This window comes from Antennarius striatus, chromosome 12 (genome assembly GCF_040054535.1).
Source record: "Antennarius striatus isolate MH-2024 chromosome 12, ASM4005453v1, whole genome shotgun sequence".
Taxonomy (NCBI): Eukaryota; Metazoa; Chordata; class Actinopteri; order Lophiiformes; family Antennariidae; genus Antennarius; species Antennarius striatus.
The window spans coordinates 10,290,952-10,310,000 of record NC_090787.1 but is presented as its reverse complement, the minus strand read 5'-3'; the positions used below and the strand labels follow the sequence as shown (position 1 = coordinate 10,310,000).

At 42.1% G+C, this 19,049-nt stretch overlaps 1 protein-coding gene across 6 annotated transcripts in view; it reads left to right on the top strand.

The window, feature by feature from the left end:
• The window catches only part of dip2a (disco-interacting protein 2 homolog A), a 71,807-nt gene that overhangs the window by 26,282 nt on the left and 26,476 nt on the right, over positions 1-19,049 (top strand). For 5 of the 6 annotated variants that reach the window (XM_068328813.1, XM_068328812.1, XM_068328810.1 and 2 more), the window contains exon 2: positions 15,387-15,458. In XM_068328813.1, the coding sequence (XP_068184914.1) occupies positions 15,387-15,458 (72 nt within the window). Of the gene's footprint in view, positions 1-11,136; positions 11,248-15,386; positions 15,459-19,049 lie in introns of those variants that run through there. The other variant, XM_068328814.1, reaches the window with a different exon arrangement.

Here is a 19,049-nt window from a genome sequence, read left to right as displayed (position 1 = left end):
AACTTAAAGAGATATGCCAGGTCCTCAAACTCACTCTGTCACCTAACAACACAACACTGCAGATTTACCTTTGTGAATTTGCCTTCCGCACAAACACACACTCATGTCCCACTCTGTCAGTCTTGTGAAACAAGGGTCTGATTGGATGATGCTGGGTTGTCGTTACTCTGATCTCTTAAAAACAATCTTTCCGACAGCTGCCGACACGCCTGCCTCCTTGCTTCTTCCCAGAACTTTCTGTTCCCTTCTCTTCTGACCTGTCTGTCCAGTGGAACTAGTTTCTCTGGGTGTTGGTGTTGACTACACATTGACCCTTTTCTTCATTTCCTTCCATTTCTAAAAGGACTGTTAGGATTGTCACAAAAATGCAGTTACAAATTGAATTATAAGAGATTTCTGAGGTGCAATCCATGCCAATGAGCACAAAGGAAATCCCTTATAATGAAACTGAAAGTGGGTCATTGCAGTGCTGAAGAATAGCATGCAGAACAATTGAACCTGGATTGACAGAGGAGTTAATGCAGGTTGTGTTATCATCACTGAAGATACGACATGTTTGCTTTTCAGCCTGTTGGTCTAAATAAGTCTTTAGCTTGCTGATTATTGACAGATTTTACGGTGAAAAAAAAAGAAAACCAAACTGGTTCTTTAAAACCCACATACTAGATTGAATCCAGACTCTTAGATGAGTTAAATGTTTTCCTTTTAAAACATCCATTAAATATGATGAGAGAAGGAAATTGAAGTGACATAAATATTCTGTCTTTTTGCTTATCAACCCCATAAGGAAGATTAAATTGAGTTTTATAAATCAATACTCCAGCCAATAATAGCTCCAGATTTCCAGAGGCTATTGTGTTAGCATGGCTCAATAAGGAGTGTTAAATAGAGTTTACTGATGTGATGTACGTGTATGTCGTAGCTGAGAGCCAGCTCTGATAATTTAGTTCCCCCATGGGTCATGAAACTGATCAGTAAATCAGCCGGGATCAGGTGTTTCAATCAGATGAGCTTCATGTTTGGTACTTCAGTACACGGCTGTGTTTTAATGTCAGCTCATGTACAGTATGTTACTGATAACACCGCATCTGTGTTACGTTTGAAGTACTGCTCCACACACTGCTGTGTGTGCATGTGTGTGTGTGTTCAGGTGCATAGGTCTCCAGGAGTTCCTTCCTGGTTAGCTGCAAACAAAAGCATGCGTTGTCCCTCCCTCCTAGATCCACACACATTCCTCTCTTCCTTGCGTTGGACACCAACAGGAAAGAGAAAGGAAACAAAAGAGTCCACTTCCTGCATGTACAGCCAGCATTCTGCACAATGGAACAGGAAGAGCCTGGCAACTGTAAGAGGGGCCACAGAGTGTGAAGGAAAGATAAAGTGGTCTTTCTATCCCATAAACCACCCTTTTTTCCTTGCTCCCCCCTTCACACGTCTGTCATTTTCCATCACCCAGTCATTTAGAGCACAGCATGGGTCTGCTTGTTTTGTCTTTGTGTCATTCTCTAAAAGTGGGAGAAATCCCATCTTATTTTTCCTGTTGTTTAATTTAATTTTTTTAAAAACTTTTTTTCACCTTCCTGTCAAATTCATTTGTGTTGGGAGTTCACTAAAGCACACTCAAATGTACAGTTCATGTCAGAGAAACTGCATTTATGTGGTTTAGTGTGAGTTAATTTGGAGCTCCAGTAGGAGTTAAACGATCAGCCTCAGCAGAAACTGTCCTGTTGTCGGACGTCCCCGGAGAGCTCTTCTGCTGTCACCATGGTGACCTTTGCTTGGGACAGACCATCTTGACAGTAGGGTACTCTGGGTTTTTGTGGCAGATGCTGAATGCATTACTTTAAATAACCACTTAATCAGACAGACTCATATTCTGCCAAACAGTCTGGGGGAAAAAATTGAAAAAAACCCAGAAAGCAATCTTGATGCAGAGACTGATGTATAGTAAAGACATCAAACAAAGTTGTTCAGGTTTGTTCCAGTCTTTGAAAATGTTTTGTGGCGTCTTTTGACAGATAAAAACACAAATACGAAGCTCTTCTTTTATGCAGCTCATCCTGATTCATCTCCTTTCCCTTTTTTCCAACCATCCACTCTTTACGACTGCAGACTCCAGCCCTCCTCTGGTGTTGCCCCAGGGAGGCAGGTCTTTGCTCAGCCCATAACTTCAAAGTGTATGCCCCCTCTTTTTTTCCCTGTCTACCTACTCACTTCTGTTTTTTTCATTTATTTGTACTCTTCCCCCTTTCTGTATTTTAAATCAATATTTTTCCCCTTTACTGCTTTTCACTGTTTGCCTTCCTCTACTTCTCAGCACCTCTTCCATCTCATTCTCCATTTCTTTTTGAGAGAATCCCCCCAGCCCCAAGACATCAAAGGCCTGTCGGGTGGGCCGACATCCTGGCTTCATGCCAGGACCCAGGTACCCTCAGGCCAGGATCCGGAATAGTGTGGAAACACATTGTGCCTTATCTGACGTGATGAGGATGATAAAAGGTAAAAGCCCCTATAAGGAATTGTGTCATGCTTGGTATACGGTCAAATAGTGGTGAAATGTATCCTCAGCATTGTTAGGCTGCAGGGGGATAGAAAGAAGCTCTTTCCCAGGACTAACAAAGCTGTAATCTAGAATGAGTAACGTTTCTTTTTTTGTCTCTTTTTTAGTTTCCAGCTTCACAACTATTTTTAGAGGAGCCTCCAATTTTCCAGGAAAAACCATGAAGCTAGTTGTCAAAGTACAAAATATGTACAAGGAAGGCAGCACAGAGAGATGCTGTTTGGAATCTATTTTAGTCGTTACTGAACTTCGTACCACATAATATCTTCCTTATGCTGGGTTTGTATGTCAGGGTTAACCATCAGTCTTTTCAACGACATGGCTTGAATTTTTAAAAAATCAAATTCCAGTCGTGCTGCTCTGTCATGCTTTACACATATATAAGATAAGGAAGTGAAGTGAAAATAATGTAACCCTTCTGAATTCATTTCAAAGTGAAGTTTTGTCGCTTCACTCGTCACCGTCACCCTAGTAGGCTAAGATAAGACAATCGGAGGACGTCATCCTATACAACCGAAAGGCACAGACATGGCAGACATATATTACTCAGCATATTAACGGAGTGACACACACACACACACACACATACACACACACATGCACGCACACGCACACACTGCTAAGCTCTTGTCCCTGGTCACTCACTGGTGACCTACAGCAGGAGGGCGGAAGGTAAAAGTCCAGTGTGCTGCACAGATTACTTCAGCTTAAATGGAGACATGCACTTGTATTAACATTGCAAATCGGTGTTGGCCACAGACGGCATTGCTCTCTCCCAGGTATAGTAAAGAGAAAACATCTGACACCCTCGCGTCCCTTATTTTCCCAACCTCATTCCCTACCCCTCATGACGTGTTTTTCTACTGAAGGTATTAAATGTCTTTATAACAGAAGCCGTTCTTTTAGTCACATTTCTATCTTTTTTAGTGTTGTAAGCAATTTTGGACCCATGTAGGCAGTATCAAAACTGAAGTGTACACTGAAGTGTATTTTTATGTAATGGCAAAACTAAATCATCTACAATGGCAACAACATCGAAAGTATACTGGAATGTTTCCAATACTGCAATGTGTTTTTAGTCTGTTGGTTAGCAGGATACTAAACATGATAGAGTAAAACTGACAGATGTAATAAATCTTGGAATAAAAAAAACAGGCCGTGCTCCAAGGAACAAATGATTCATCTGTGGTGCAGATCCTGGTTGTCTGGCACTTCTATGTGTTTTTACTATTTACTACATTAATCTGAATGACGTCAGGTAGGGTGAGGATCTCAGTAATTCAGAGGAGGCTCAGAATGAAGCTGCTTGCGCCTCCACGTCGTCAGCTGAGGTGGCTCAGACATTCGGTCAGGATGCTCTCCCCTCCAGGCGCCTCCTTGGGGTGGTATTCCAGCCATGTTCCACTGGGAAGAGACCCTAATGTAGACCCAGGACATGCTGGGGGGCTTATATCTCTTCTCTGGGTTGGGATTGGCTTGGTGTACCACCTGAAGAGCTAGAGGAGGTGGCTAGGGAGAGGGAGGTTTGGGGATCTTTGCTCGAAAAATGAATATATGAATGTATTTGAATGACAAAATATAGATACAAATTCCCACTGTATTTGTATGAATCATATCTTGTTAAGCACTCTAGGAACAACATAATTGTAAATACATAGCTGTAAACAAACTGGCGGAAAGACAAGGAGTGCAAGCACATCCTTGTTTACGGTCCTGAGGTAAAGTAATTGCTATTTTATAGCTTGACCTTTGATGAAGAGCACTGATAACACAGAGCTCAGTATCATTAAGAGACACTCATTAGGAAACACACTCACTTTCATTCTGAAGGCTTTCTAAAAGCTTCCCTCCAATAGTCAATCCACACGTGGAGACGTCAGCATCTGTCTTCAGTATATCTCATCATAGAGCCCAGAACCACCCAAGGCTATTGTTGAATTATGCTGCTAATAATGTGGACTGCTTTAGTAAGGCGGTGTTAACCTTGAGTTTCCTCGGTTATACTCCAGTAGTTTGAAAATGACAGACTCGACATTGTGAAAACATTTGGGTGTAACAGTTCAGTAACATAGGATGATAAAATAAAGGCATTTTATTCAAATATGTTTACGTAAAGAACCTCTAATCAAATGAATCTTATAGTGAATATCCTTGAATGTATGTTCAGAAATAGGATAAGGGGAAGAAAACAAGAACAAAAGAGACTAGAACAAGTAAGATGATCATCCATGTAGCACCCGCTGCTCTAGCACCCTCTGTTGGACACATTGAACAAAAGCCCATTACAACTGTATTTCACGGTTTACATATACTGCAGGGGCAGGACAAGATGGTACTGTTTAACACAATGTGCCTGATTAATTCTCTCTGCTGTCCAGGTGTATGGGTTATCAGTTTATCACACCAAACTGAATGTGTCAACTTGAATGCAGCTCAGAGATCAAGGGCACTCTATTTTTTGAATGATTAATATATTCAACAGCATATGTTTCACTGTGATTTTAACAGTGCATTTCCTACATCCCGCTTCAAAGCGGGGATGTATGGTAATTGTCAGCATTTGTGTGTTCGTCTGTTCGTTCATCTGTCCGTCCGTTAGTCCACCAAATATCTTCGCAACCGTTGCAGATAGAAAGATGAAACAAAAAGCACATTACTCGGGTAGCAAAGGGGATGAAAATGAGATAATGATCTTCACCTTGAGAAACCAAGGTCAAATTTTAACTTTTGTACACTCAGCAACTGGATAAGATTATACCCTGCTCTGCCCCCTCCCCAGCACTACCTATGTCTCCCTCCCCCCGTCAACTCAGGGACTGCACACACGTCACTTCCCCTATGAGATTAGAGTGTATAGAGATGTTAACCATCCCTTGTGTTTCGTCTTATGCTTCGTGCTTTACTGTCTGATGTACTATCTGTGTTGTACTGCTTGTTGCGCTGCCTGTGTTGTACTGCCTGTGTTGTACTGCTTGTTGCACTGCTTGTGTTGTACTGCCTGTGTTGTACTGCCTGTGTTGTACTGCCTGTGTTGTACTGCTTGTTGCACTGCTTGTGTTGTACTGCCTGTGTTGTACTGCCTGTGTTGTCCTGCCTGTGTTGCACTGTCTGTGTTGTCCCGTGTTGTACTACCTGTGTTGTACTGCCTGTTGTACTGTCTACCGTGGGTCAGAGAGGACTGCAATTTCATCTATGCTGTATGTCATGCATATATGGTACATTTGACAATAAAGCTGACTTTGACTTTGACTTTGAAAGACAAAGGAGAAGGCCAATGTGAGTAAAACCATAGATCAAAGCTACTGCTTTGATTTATGACAGTCGGTCAGAGCACTACCTTTGATCTTTGACCTATGCAAGTACGTCAGGGTAAAATTTTGAATTCAGGGGTGGTACTGTTGTTGTTCCACTGATCAATACATTAATTAGAACAGAAGCCTGGTATATGTGCTGCAGCTGTAGTCCCTTCTCATTCTTCCTCTGCCCATGTTAATACTTTTCCACTTTCTGAGTATTTTTTCTAATTATTGTGAGTTTAGATGAGGGGACATGAGTCTGAATAAGTTTAAATATTTTATTTCCACTGTAATAAGCCAAATTATTGAATAAAAATGACTGTTAAACCACTACTGATGCTGTTCCACTCAAATCTTCTATAAGCTCATGTGCACTAAGTTTTTTTCCTTCTTCAGTAATAAATATTTTGTTTGAGGGTAACCAGATGTTCTGGGTCTTGTTAACACGGGCTGGTGCAGTGGTGTTTAAAAAATTTAAAAGGCTTATGTCCGGCCTTTAGAGAGCTATCACTCGTTCTCTTAATTGCTTGGGTGCATCTCGAGGAGCACAGTTCAGCCGTTCATTCATGTGGTGGTGAAAGTGAAAGTGTCACACTGTTGTATTATAGATGAGCAATAACATGCGTACATGAGGTAGAAAGTGAGCATGCATATGGGGTGACAAAGCGTTAGACAGGCCAGAGGTTTGGTTTTCATGGATAATGACAATCATTTCAATACAGATTTTCAATTTTGTCTAGTATTATGTCTTTGTGGCAGATTCCTACATTGGCATATTATCTGTGGCTGAGGGGTCACCGTTGTATTTATGAAGAATGATAATGGTAAAAGTAAGTAGAACAAAAAGTGAAGGACTGGGAAGAAAGAGCTGTGAAAATGATGGGCTGGTCCAGTTTGTTAAATTTTAGTGAAACTATGAGTTAATGCTACTATTCTGAGCAGAAGATGGATAGACGCCTCAAATTTGCCGTCCGCATCTCATGGAATCCACCTTGTTATCTATGATTAGACTTGAATCCATGAAAAGGTCATCAGTGTGCTGAAATTTTATTTAAAACTTTAATTCAGGGTTGTAATAAGAATATTAAAGGGGTACAATTCCAGAAAAGGTGACACGTTGAAGACATCTGATAACACTTTTATATGCAAACAGCAGTGTCATCAGCATCCGGTTCAGCTCTTCCAACAGTCGTTATATCCTTTATTGCAGGTGCAAAGTACACTGTTTTGTTTGAGGATAATGGTTGCACATTATGTGTTCACCTGCACTGCTTGTTCTGTTGACCTTCACTTATACTGACTAGTGAGCTGTGTGCATTAGGGAGCTTTTTTTTTTCTCCTGGTGTTTATCCAGTATTATTTGTTATGTAATGCCTGAGCAGTGGATTTATACAATTTCCTCCGGGATTAATAAAATATCTATCTATCTATCTACTATCTATCTATCTATCTATCTATCTATCTATCTATCTATCTATCTATCTATCTATCTATCTATCTATCTATCTATCTATCTATCTATCTATCTATCTATCTATCTATCTATCCATCCATCCATCCATCCATCCATCCATCCATCCATCCATCCATCCATCCATCCATCCATCCATCCATCCATCCATCCATCCATCCATCCATCCATCCATCCATCCATCCATCCATCCATCCATCCATCCATCTATCTATCTATCTCTCGTCTCACATTTACAGTGATGATAAAAATAATAGGCTGTCAATATGTTTTGTGTTGGGTATTCACACACACTTTCATGTATTCACACACTGACACTGGGCTCCCCTCCAAAGCCCGATCACGAATCACAGGGAAAGAACAAAAGGCTTTGCCATATGGTCTTGTTAGTCTTGGAGCACAGCTAGTTAGCCCTGGCCCCTGACTTATAGATATGAATACACAAATATGCACACACACAAATGCTCAGTGGGGATTATAGCCAGCATCTCTAACACTACAAAGTTTATCTATGTGTTCACTATTTAATTGGATTGTCATGGTGTCCATGTGTAGATGTTTAGCTGTTTTGTGTATTCATGAACAGATACCCGTCTCTTGTACAACACACTATCCCTCCAAGTAACAAAAGTGAGAATCTTTGAGTCTCTATGCAAAGACTTTAATGCGGTGATATCTTGCAGATATCACAGCATTAGGAGCTTCAGATTTTTTCACTCGTTTCTCAGATGCCAGGAGGTCAGGGGTTCTCTCCATATGCTGCCTGTGTTGAGTAGGTGGTAGCCATTATCAGCTAGGTTAGCTCTTAATTAGAGAATTAGATTTTGGTTTATAATTTCTTATTTGTTGTCTCTGAGGCTCTAGTTTTATCAGGAAGGTAAAAGAGGGACATATTTTGATTGTCCATGCTTTTTTCCCATGTTGTTCACAACACTGCATTTACATCGCAGAAATTAAAATATAAAATTTGGCTAAGGAGTAAAACATTCACCCCTGTTTATAATCAGATCTTTGGTTAGTGTTAGCAATGGGTTATTTAACGGCTCCCCTTAGCAATATAAAACAGCCAAATTGCAGGCAGAATGTGTGTCTGAGCTCGATGAGTAGCATTTGGACAGTGGCAGAAGATTTCCCATCGGCATTCTGTGTCAGAGCTCAGACAGGTGAGATTGTTGAGTTAGTGCCGTGAGGCTGTGGAGGGCAGTAGAGAAACTGTTAAACCTGTCTGTGTAGCCGTCTTCACTCCACAGTGGGTGTGTGAGAGGATGCTTTATCACTTCTGGATAAGTTGGATGGTGCTCTAGTTTTAGACAGAGCTGTTTACCAAGTTAGTAAAGCACTTATTTTGCTTTTTCTGGTGATCACTGCAACTCTTTTCACTGTGTAACTACACTATGAGCTCAGATGTGTTGGCCAAATGTCAGGAGCGCACATGGTCTTTGCAGCTGAAGAGAGGGACGGAAGCCGTAACCACTAGCAACTGATTTACAGGCACGCCATCAAATCAGTGAAAAAACGGAAAAGTACAGTGGTGATGCAGTCGTGGGCCAAACAGTTAGTCCATCTCAGTAACTGGAAGCAGAATGGTGCTTGGTGGCTGTGAACACATTCTTGTGTTCATTGCATGGTCTTTACTCTCAGGCTCCAATGCTGGTTACGCCTGTCACACATATGTCTTGTTCCACAAATCACACACACACACACACACCGTATTGACGCACACACTAACACAGCACTGAGCAAGGAGTTGGACAATGTCAGAGTCTCTCATTGTCACCTCTCACATTCATCGACTCTCACACACAGCTTTGAATAATCAAATATACTTTTAACATGTAAAAGACATTACATTTACCCAACGAGGCTGTAAACATATCTGATGACAACGGTATTCAAGACCAGGCCTGTTATTTCCTGAGTTTGTGGTCCTCTTTGTCTTTGATAAGGCTGGTTTCATTGAGCTGTGTGCACAGAGGCGTTGTGTGGTGTCCTGCTGTCCATGTGGGTGAGACGTTTACACATCCTGACTCTCTGGCTGAGAGCCAGAATAGCAGTACATCAGTTCGTCCAGCCTGGTGTCACCTGTCTAAATGGAACTGAGATGAACATGTCTGGAGCGGAGCTAGCCACACACAGTAACCTGTCTAACCCCAAATGGTACCGTGACGCTAAATCGTTCTGGATCTAGTGTCACTGTCACACATTTGACGTCACCGGTGCTCTTGAGTCCATCTGCAACCATTTCTTTGAGAGAAGATATCAAGGAATTTCATGTGTTTTTCTTTTATATGCATGACTACAGTATCAGTATTGGTGACTGTTAATTATGCCCCCCCTCCCCGGTCGCATTCCCCAAATCATTGCACAGCTGCAGCCCCCCCTGAGCAGGGCTTTGCTGCGTCTAATGTCATATTATTCACGCTGTCTGTCTGCTCGCCAGCCCTGCAGAGCCTGGGGCACCGGTGGGGGACTTTGGGTTGTGTGTATCTGTGCATACATGATGAGGGGTTTATGCATTAGCAAAGTGGTAATTTAGGGTTGGTTCAGTCTCCTAATTTGTTGGCACTACTTAATTAAAAGCGATGCGACAGAGTGATTGGTGGAGTTGATAGATGGGGGCTGAGAGACGCCCTGGGCTGAGAGACGCCCAGGGACTTTTGGATCAAGGATGTCAGCATGTGTCTCTGTGTCTGGTGAAAGGAAGAGGAAGTCATTATCTTTTACATAGCCTGCTTTTTTCCTCCTCCATTTTTTCTCCTCATTTTGTTCATCATCCCTCTTCTGTCCCCAAACTCTCCCTAAAACCTCTTTCTGTAGCCTCCACCTCAGCTGGCTGTCAGTGTCAAGTTCTTTGTCCTCCATCAGCCACTCACGTCTGGTCCCTGCCCATTTTTAACCTTCCAGTCGGATGTGTGTCGCATAAATGATGCTACACTGTGCATTCGAGTTATTCAGTTTGATTCAATCTGTACTGAATGGTACTTTTTATTACGGCCTTGAGGCAACATGGTATCTCTCTGTTGAAAGGTGTACTGCCCTGTTCTTTCAAGAGTGAAAGAAAATGATTGGTCCTGGAACCAAAAAGGTACAGTAAAATTGTCAAGTACTGTAGACAACTCTGGTAGTGTGTATAGGTGTGTATGTGTGTGTGTCTATTAAGCATCATTGATGGGGTTCAAAGGGGTCCCACTGATGGTGATGTGGCTCCATCCACCCTCCATTGTGGTGTGAAGTGAGTCATATGGTGCTTCTGTATTTCTAAACTCTGGATTACGCGAAGTTATTGTGAGCATTGACTCTAAAGTTGGGGCAGCCAGCGTTAGGATGGAGGTTTCTTGTCCTGCAAGGTTTACATGCTCTGCACCTCAGTCTGTATAAACATGTTGTAAACTTTCTACCATATTTCTTGTACTGTGTGCGTGTGTGTGTGCGTGTGTGCGTGTGTGCGTGTGTGTGTGTGTGTGTGTGTGTGTGTGTGTGTGTGTGTGTGTGTGTGTGTGTGTGTGTGTGCGTGGGGGCTGGGGTGTGCTTTAACATCCTAATCCTACAACCTAGTTTGGCTCTGTGTGGAGACGTTCACTGGGAGGCGAAAGGGATGGAAAAGAGAGGCAGACAGAGGGAGGGAGAAGGGGGGGGTGTCAGGAGCACTGAGTAGAAGCGGGGGGAGTCTTGGGGGCGGGGGGGTGAGTGAGGTTGAGAAGGAGGGGAGCGATGGGAAGGGAGAATCAGGCCGATCATTCTCCAGCTTTCACCGGTAAAGGAAACAAAGGATGCTGAAGGGCCAGACTTGTGACAGCAGGACTTTGTGGAGTTTGCTTGTTAGCTCGTTGGTTGGCTAGCCTCCACTGCCCGTTTTCTGCTGCTGGCATCTCCTTCTCTATCCGTCTGTGCTGAAGACGTCTCCTCGTCTCCTTCTGCATGTGAGTTATCCGCTCACTTCTGCCTGTGTGTTCATTAATAGGGGTCTTCTTTGATAATTGCTGTTTGGGTTTTAACAAACTTTTGTTCTGCAGACCAGCTGGTGGTTTTACCACATAGAACACGCTATGCACGTGGTTGACTCTGCGGTGCAGATCTGCACTCCATCTGTACCTCTCCACCTGTTTTTAGCAGTTAGGCAGCAGGTAAATCTGCAAATAGCTGACCATAAAGGCATGAAATATCTTTTCTTCTTGGCATTAAATAAACTTTCCACTGCCAGCATGCATTGGAAAATATTCTCTTTCTGTCTAGTAAAGCAGGATTCAAATGTGCAAAATTCACAATTTTATGCCACAGAGCTAATACTAAGTAACATCTGGGTACATCTGTTTTTGTCTGATTCAGTGCACAAGTCTGCCTTGCCTAAATATTTTAGTGTGGTTTTACGTGTTTGGAAGGCAGACGGCTGGTCGGTGGCTTGGCAGCCACGTTGGCACATTGTTGGTCTGCCTGGCACAGGAACTGACATTCAGAGTGGTTGGAGCCACCTCTGACTGTCTGTCTGTCTGTCTGTCCCTAAAGAATCTCTTCTTAGTCACATCTCTGGCAGAAAAACACAGGATTTTATTCCAGGACAAAGAGGAATTCTGCATCATTAATTAGCAGTGGATGAAATCAGCACCATATTAAATTTCTTGATGTTGCCATTTAATAGCAAGTATCTTTCAATTCAGCCAATGATGAAAAATTAGTTGTTAATATCGGGGCATGGGAACTTCAGCAGCGAGGGCAAGATAATCACATGCTAACAGTTACAGTATCTAAAGTGTGTTTGTGTGTGTGTGACACTCAGAGGGAGGGTAAGACTTGGCCTCTCTGTCTGGACTGCTGCATTGGAAAGAAAAGAGAAAATGTGTGTGACTGTCCTGCGTCAATGTATTATCACTTTTAACAAGTCTAAAGCCGGTTTCACCACCTTCATTCCAAACTTCATTATCCATCTTTGATGTGTTTGTGCTGGCTTGTAGCGGAATGTGCTTGAAGTGAACAGCTCCATCACGGGTGAATGTGAGACCTCTAATGGGACACATCAGAGGGACAGTTTCACTCAACAGCCATCAGTCAATTAAAATCAATACGACCAAGCAGAGGACGGCCAGCTCTCTTGCTGTCACTCCTCAGAGTTCTTCAAGATTGACTGTCGCTCTTTGGAAATGAGATTCAGTGGCAGGTAAGGGAATGCCTATAGTAACAACACTGGAGGACGTTCCAGATGAAATGCATCTTGACTCTGGGAAATAAGCTCTTGTCACTTCATATGGATGGAGGCTAGTGCCACAAGCCCAGCATTGATTTCCCTGAAAATGTTGACTTTTGACATTTTCCCCCCTCAGAAAGAACTGCATCAGGGAATTAAAAGGAGTCAGATAAATGCTGTGAGTGTGAATTTGTGTGTGTGTGTGTGTGTGTGTGTGTGTGTGTGTGTGTGTGTGTGTGTGTGTGTGTGTGTGTGTGTGTGTGTGTGTGTGTGTGTGTGTGTGTGTGTGTGTGTGTGTGTGTGTGTGTGTGTGTGTGTGTGTGTGTGTGTGGATAGCGAGACTTTGCAGGTCAGACAAGCCAGAGAGGAGTGGAGAAATCAGAGTCGATAGAGGAGTTTGGTTTTGATGACACTGGAGGAGCCCCTAATGTTATTCACTAACTATCCTGACAGGAGTAGCACCTCCTTCCGAGTTCACCTAGCCCTGCCTTTCACCTTTGACGAATTTGCTCTCAGTTTTTATTTGGTGTTTGGGTGAGATTCCCTGTTCTCAGCTGCTCAATCCAGAGAAAAGGGGTTAAGAGGCTAAATCTGCTTTCCTCTCCTGTAAATATGTTGTAAGCTGGAGGGCTGTGTAATTTGGTATTGGCAGCAAACTTCCCTTTGTCCGTTCATTCATCTCTTTCTTCCAGCGGATCCCGCTGTCCCTCTCTTCTTTTATTCCCCAGCCTGCTGGCCACTTTTGAGCTCCTTTACATTCAGTTTTACAAAGCAAGAGGTGAAATGGAGAGTGAGTCTGTTAATACACAAAAAAATACAAGTACTCAGTTATATGTGCAAGCCTTTTTTTTTCTTTTGTTTTCTTGAGGCTCATTGTTTACTGCTGAATACTGGAGTCCATTCCTCCTTATTTAAATTCAAATCAGCTTGTTCTCAGATAAAAAGATCAACATCACCGAGACATAACTTGACGGATCAGTGTGGAACAAGGGGCATTTGGCCATGAGGTTGATGGCCAGAATTTTGAACCGCTGCAGAGAATAGCGTGTTATTGTGTGGTTGTCAGGCTGGCTGGCTGCTGGGATCCACTTAGTCAGACACTGGCATGCATGCAAACTTCTACTGTTGTACACACATACAAACAGAGACACTTATCACCAGTGTCAGAGACAGGGCCAGGTCAGCCGGCTTTGCCTGTGGACAGCGTTGTATTGTTGGTAGCCTCCAGCTCTCCTGGATATTTGACAGTGCTGGCATTCAGCTGCTGCTGATGACTCAGGACCAGCAGGCATCAGGACAACCAGTGTGACCAACAGCACCTGTCTGTACAAAACATTGTTGTGTTCACTGGCTAAGAAAAACACATAAAAGAGGCTTCGTGATGACATTTCATAGGACCTACTATATGGCAGGGGAAACAGTTTTACACATTCTACCTTTTTATTAACTAACATAACAATAATGGCACAAGGAAATCACAGTTTTCCTATGTTCAGATGAAGAAATAGGATCACATTGGAGATTTAAAATAATGTATTTTGCCCACATGATACAATGGAGCTCATTGCTATTTCATTCCACCAAGATGACCCCCCATTGAGAGCTATGTAGAGGTCACCCCCTTCACTGTAACTTTCATGAGTATCCACCCGAAACAAATGGGTGCTCAATGTACTCTTTCCATAGGACCCTACATCTTCCATAGATTTATTTGCAACCATAAATTTTTTGCAAGCTGTTTGTTTTCGTCCCCCTCATCTTTGGAGCTTGTTGGGGGGTCGTCCACGGGAGCACCATTATGTAAATATATCAAAAGTGCCGTTAGCCTTCTGTGAATGGATCAATATGGCTTTTGTCTACAAATGAGGAAGCATCAACCCCCATCAGCCTCAGCGCTTGGGGATGCAATGCATGCAGGAGCACACACTTCCTAGTTTGATGAAGCAAATAAAAGCACATTATTTTCTGCAGTTGATTATGCAGCAATTTCAGTTTCTTTTTTCCTTATATTTAAAATCTCAATGTCATACTTACACTCTAAAAAGTGACACATTTATTTATTGAATCATATGTGCAACTATGAATACAGTCATCATTTTTGTTACCACTGTCACCGCAGTCAAAGAGTTAAACATGCCAAGGCTTCTCTAATTAGCAAATAAGGGAAAGGGCGCTGCAGAGCCTCACCTTGTCCTTCATCCATTTGTCTCTTTATCTCCCTCTGTCCTCATTTCTCTCTTCATCTACAGTAGTTAAATTGCAACTCTGGAAAGGTTTTTACATCTCTTCAGTTAGGGCTTTTAAAAAACATCCAGCAAGATCTGTTTTAACAGGCCGCCTTTTAATTATGTGTGCAAAGACAACGGAGGCAGATTCAGTTCATACTGACATCAGTAGTATTTTTATTTCTGGTAAAACTGCTTGTTAGGAAAATGTTTCAGGCGCACCAAACAAATGATCTTTTAAATGCCCCTTTCCTGAGTTGATGCTATGGTTTAAGTATTCAGCAGGACTTCACCAAACGACCATATCTGTCAACTATGTCAGCTCTGCAAGGTCACTCTTTTGTGTATTTCTTTGTATAGAAAGCCACTAAAGCCCGTTCATCTGCTACTGCACTCCTCTTCTAGTGCCTGTGGTGCCAGTGTAACCAGCATGACACAGACAGACAGACAGACAGACAGACACACACACACACACACACACACACACACACACACACACACACACACACACACACACACACACACAAACACACACACACACAAACACACACCACAATCACCACCCGGGCACAGCTGAGCTAATGACTCATCTCTCTCTGCCCCCTCTACTTTCTCTCTCTGCCTTCTGTATCTGTGTCTGTCTCTGTCTGTACAGGAGACATCACTCAGAAGGGCTATGAGAAGAAAAGAGGAAAGCTGTTGGCGCCCTACATCCCACAGATTCAAGGTAAGATGCAGTCCTGCGGGGAATGTGTGGTCCAGAACTGGATTAACTTTGCCTGTTGACAAATCATTTAACATATTGTTCTTGCAAGAGAACTCAGAAAGACAATAATAATTTAAAAATTCAAACATTCAACCTAGATTACTAAAAAACAAAAAGCCTTACATAGTCAAGTTCATAGCGAAGTATACAAATTACGAGCAGGAGTTGAATATTTCAAATAAAAATACATTAAAAATGAATGGAGTATGTTGTACGGGGTGATACCTGATGGAGCATCACATGATCATCATCAAGTTGTTGCAAAGATAAGATTCTAAATTTTGGTGCACACTTTTGATAAGATATATCTATGTTGTTATATCCTGGATTCAGTGAGTGCCTTGACCTTTGGAGCTGTTCCATATGCCTCATGACATCACATATATCATTGTTTGTAGGAGATGGGGATTGAGGTGAGCTGAGGTAAAGAAGAACCACTTTTATGGAAGTCATAGACCTCTTTGCAAGAATAACTGGTCTAGATACAAAATATAATGTTAATGCAAATGTTAAGTTCCTGTGGATGAGATTTTCTCTTTTAAATATGTTACAATTTCTTATATATAGTGCTAAATAAATCCTGAATGATTCTGGATTTTCAGAGCTGATACCTTTGTCAGGAAGTGAAAAAACATTTGGTATTGATATATTGGCTGATCTCAACATATTTACTTGATTTGTATATACAGTGTATGCAAATTTTCAGACAGCTGCCTAAATTATCTTTAGGTCATCTTCTGCAAAATGTCATATTGCCATCGCAATAAAAGTTGTACTAGTTTTTACCTTTGTATGCTCAATCTCACCTAGAACTAGTGTGGCACTCGAATCAACCAACCAGTAAATAGAAATACAGTATGTGTGAAAGTATAACCTCTTTGGTGAAAGTATTATCATTTTAATAACTACAGTAATTGTGTTTATGACTGCTGTCTTCTGTCTCAACAAACAGGTTTTGTGTTTCCTAGTGGTATTTTGCTATTTTTTATCTTTCTATTGCCCTTGTCTGAATTTAAGGTATATTAAGCCTAAGTCCCAGCAGCCTGGGCAGACTGCAAGTCAGAAGTGGTTTGTGGCCAGTTATTGGATGTATGCTTCGGGCTTCTCTACTCATTGTCCAGGGCAGTCTGGTTTGGCTCGCCATCAGAACCCCAAGCCTCAGTGGAAACCAGCATCTGGTGTGGGTCCCTGGACTGGCTTTTCACTGAGATTTGGAGGCTGTTTTATAGCTTTGACGAAACCTTTTCCATTCTTTGTTTCTTTAGCTTTCTATCCCTTCTTGTTATCTCGGATTAATGTTTTCTTTATATCATTCACGGTTGGATCTATTGAATTTGTCTCTCAACACCCAAAGAAGAGTGATGTGGATGGGTTTGGAGAGCGAGACATTCTTCATACAACAAATGGATGTGGTGTGGCTTAATGACACATGCACCCAGCAGGAATGAATTGGTGTTAGAATTTAACAACTGCTGGACTGAATTAGGAGATCCATACACTGTAGGCCTATTAGCTTCATACTACATTTTTATAAACTTTTTTCTCTGCCTCATTTTACTGTACAGTGCATGTGCCAAATACAATACAGTATATGTATTTTATCATTTTAGGTACTTTAATGGTAGCTCAGTGCAGAAGTCTTGGGCTGGGACTGGACGGTGGCCGGTTCAAGATCCATGTCAGGCAAACAATTTCAGAGTGTGAATTGGCAGTGGAGAGGTGCCAGTTCACCTCCCGAGCATTGCCAAGGTGCCCTTGAGCAAGGCACCATCCCCTTTATAAGCTGCTCTAATAATGTCTTGTCTACTGAGTGTTGGTACTGTGTAGAGCAGTGTTTCACTGATGTCCTGTATGTCATGTGTTCTTTATGACAACTTTAAGCTCAAAGAAGGTGTTTACACTGTTCAGAACTATAAAGGAGTAGATATACCGGTACTAACTTTTAAGCTTCAGAACTTATAGAATAACTCTGTGCTGTAGATGTTGACCTTTCGGGGAGGTCAAATGTTAAGGAAAGGTTTGTATGTGAAGGTCCTTTTAGAGGAATCAAATTGATCTCCATGTGGGAATTTTTGTAATATGTTATTGAAATGAGAATATGGGATGTTTTCCAATTTTAGCATGAGTTGTGGACCTTACCTTTGTTTCAACAGTGCGCCCTCATTCTTTGCGGTTAATGCGTTCCAGGAACCACACACGATTAACGAATTCCGTGATCGAGTGACAAACTATTTATCTTATTATTTACGGTTATTTAAACGTTTATGAACCCTCCCCCTACTGATATTAAATCCCCCTCTACCTGTATTACCTTTTCCCACACTCTTATTGACTGTTTAAAGCACTTTTGTGTCTCATGTAAGTCTGAGACTCACAGAACCGAGCGCGCTTCCGGGTGCCGTTAGCCAATAGAATGCGCGTACAGTATCACGTGACTGCCTACCAAAAATCTGCGATGAGGTAAAGTCGCAAGCGTTAATGTGCACTGTATTTTATGAAAATGAATGCAGTTTCTAAGTCCTAGCTCGTCTAAATTTAATTTCCCATACCATCATTTATGTGAAGCGCTTCAGGCCATGAAGCTATGAACTAGATGTTTATCATAAGCAAAGCATGTTCCTACTCCAGGAAGTGTGACACAGCACACGTGCTATCAGGACATAGCCAGGTACTACTAGCACAGACAGTTAATAAAAATTCATCAGGCTTGTTTGTGAACCAATAGTTCCATTTGCTGTTATGGAGAAGGTCTCTAATTGGCTCGGTGTGGTTTGTGTCTGGAGAGTGTTCTGCCCAGCAACTAGGTCCGGTGTGCTGTTATAGAGACTTTTCTTCTGTGAGAGCTGTGGAAAGGCTGCTGTGTGACTGGACTGCCAGAGCGGTTTAAGGGAACAGCATACAGTATATCCATCTATTCTAGTGGGGTCAAGTGTGTGGGACTCCATGTATGCATGCATATCCTTAAATGTCCTTGGAATTTGTGTAATCTCATGTTATTGCATAGATTTAGTTGAAGCTTTTGCGAATGTTGCTCAGCATTCCAGTGTGTGTGCTGCTGTGGTCTAAGAGTTGCTGACAGTGTGGAGATCACTGATCCACACTAAGCTGACACTGAAAGGTCTGTCGAGTTTGATGACTGGCTGGTTGGCTGATTGGCCAACTAGATGGTGGATCTATCATGCTGAATGTGTTATTGTAGAACTCCATCCTCAAAAGGCTCTCCTCTGATGGATGTGCATGCAAAGGAATTCACTCTCAGTTTATTTGGTCACAGGCCAAGTTAAAATATCACATAAATTATCAGTTAAAAGCCCCTCAGATACATTTTAAATGAAGGCTGTCTGACATGGGATAACAGGTTTGACTTTATGTCCATGTGTTACATTGCAAGGCATTCAATGTCACCTAGACAAACTGATTGAATGCTACAACTTTTTCCTGCTTGATACAAAAGTTTTTTGGGTCTTATTGTAATCGATAAACCTTAGTGACATATGCACAAAGAGGGTATCTCGGTGCCACAAGTGTTGATAGGTAGTAGAGGAGACATAC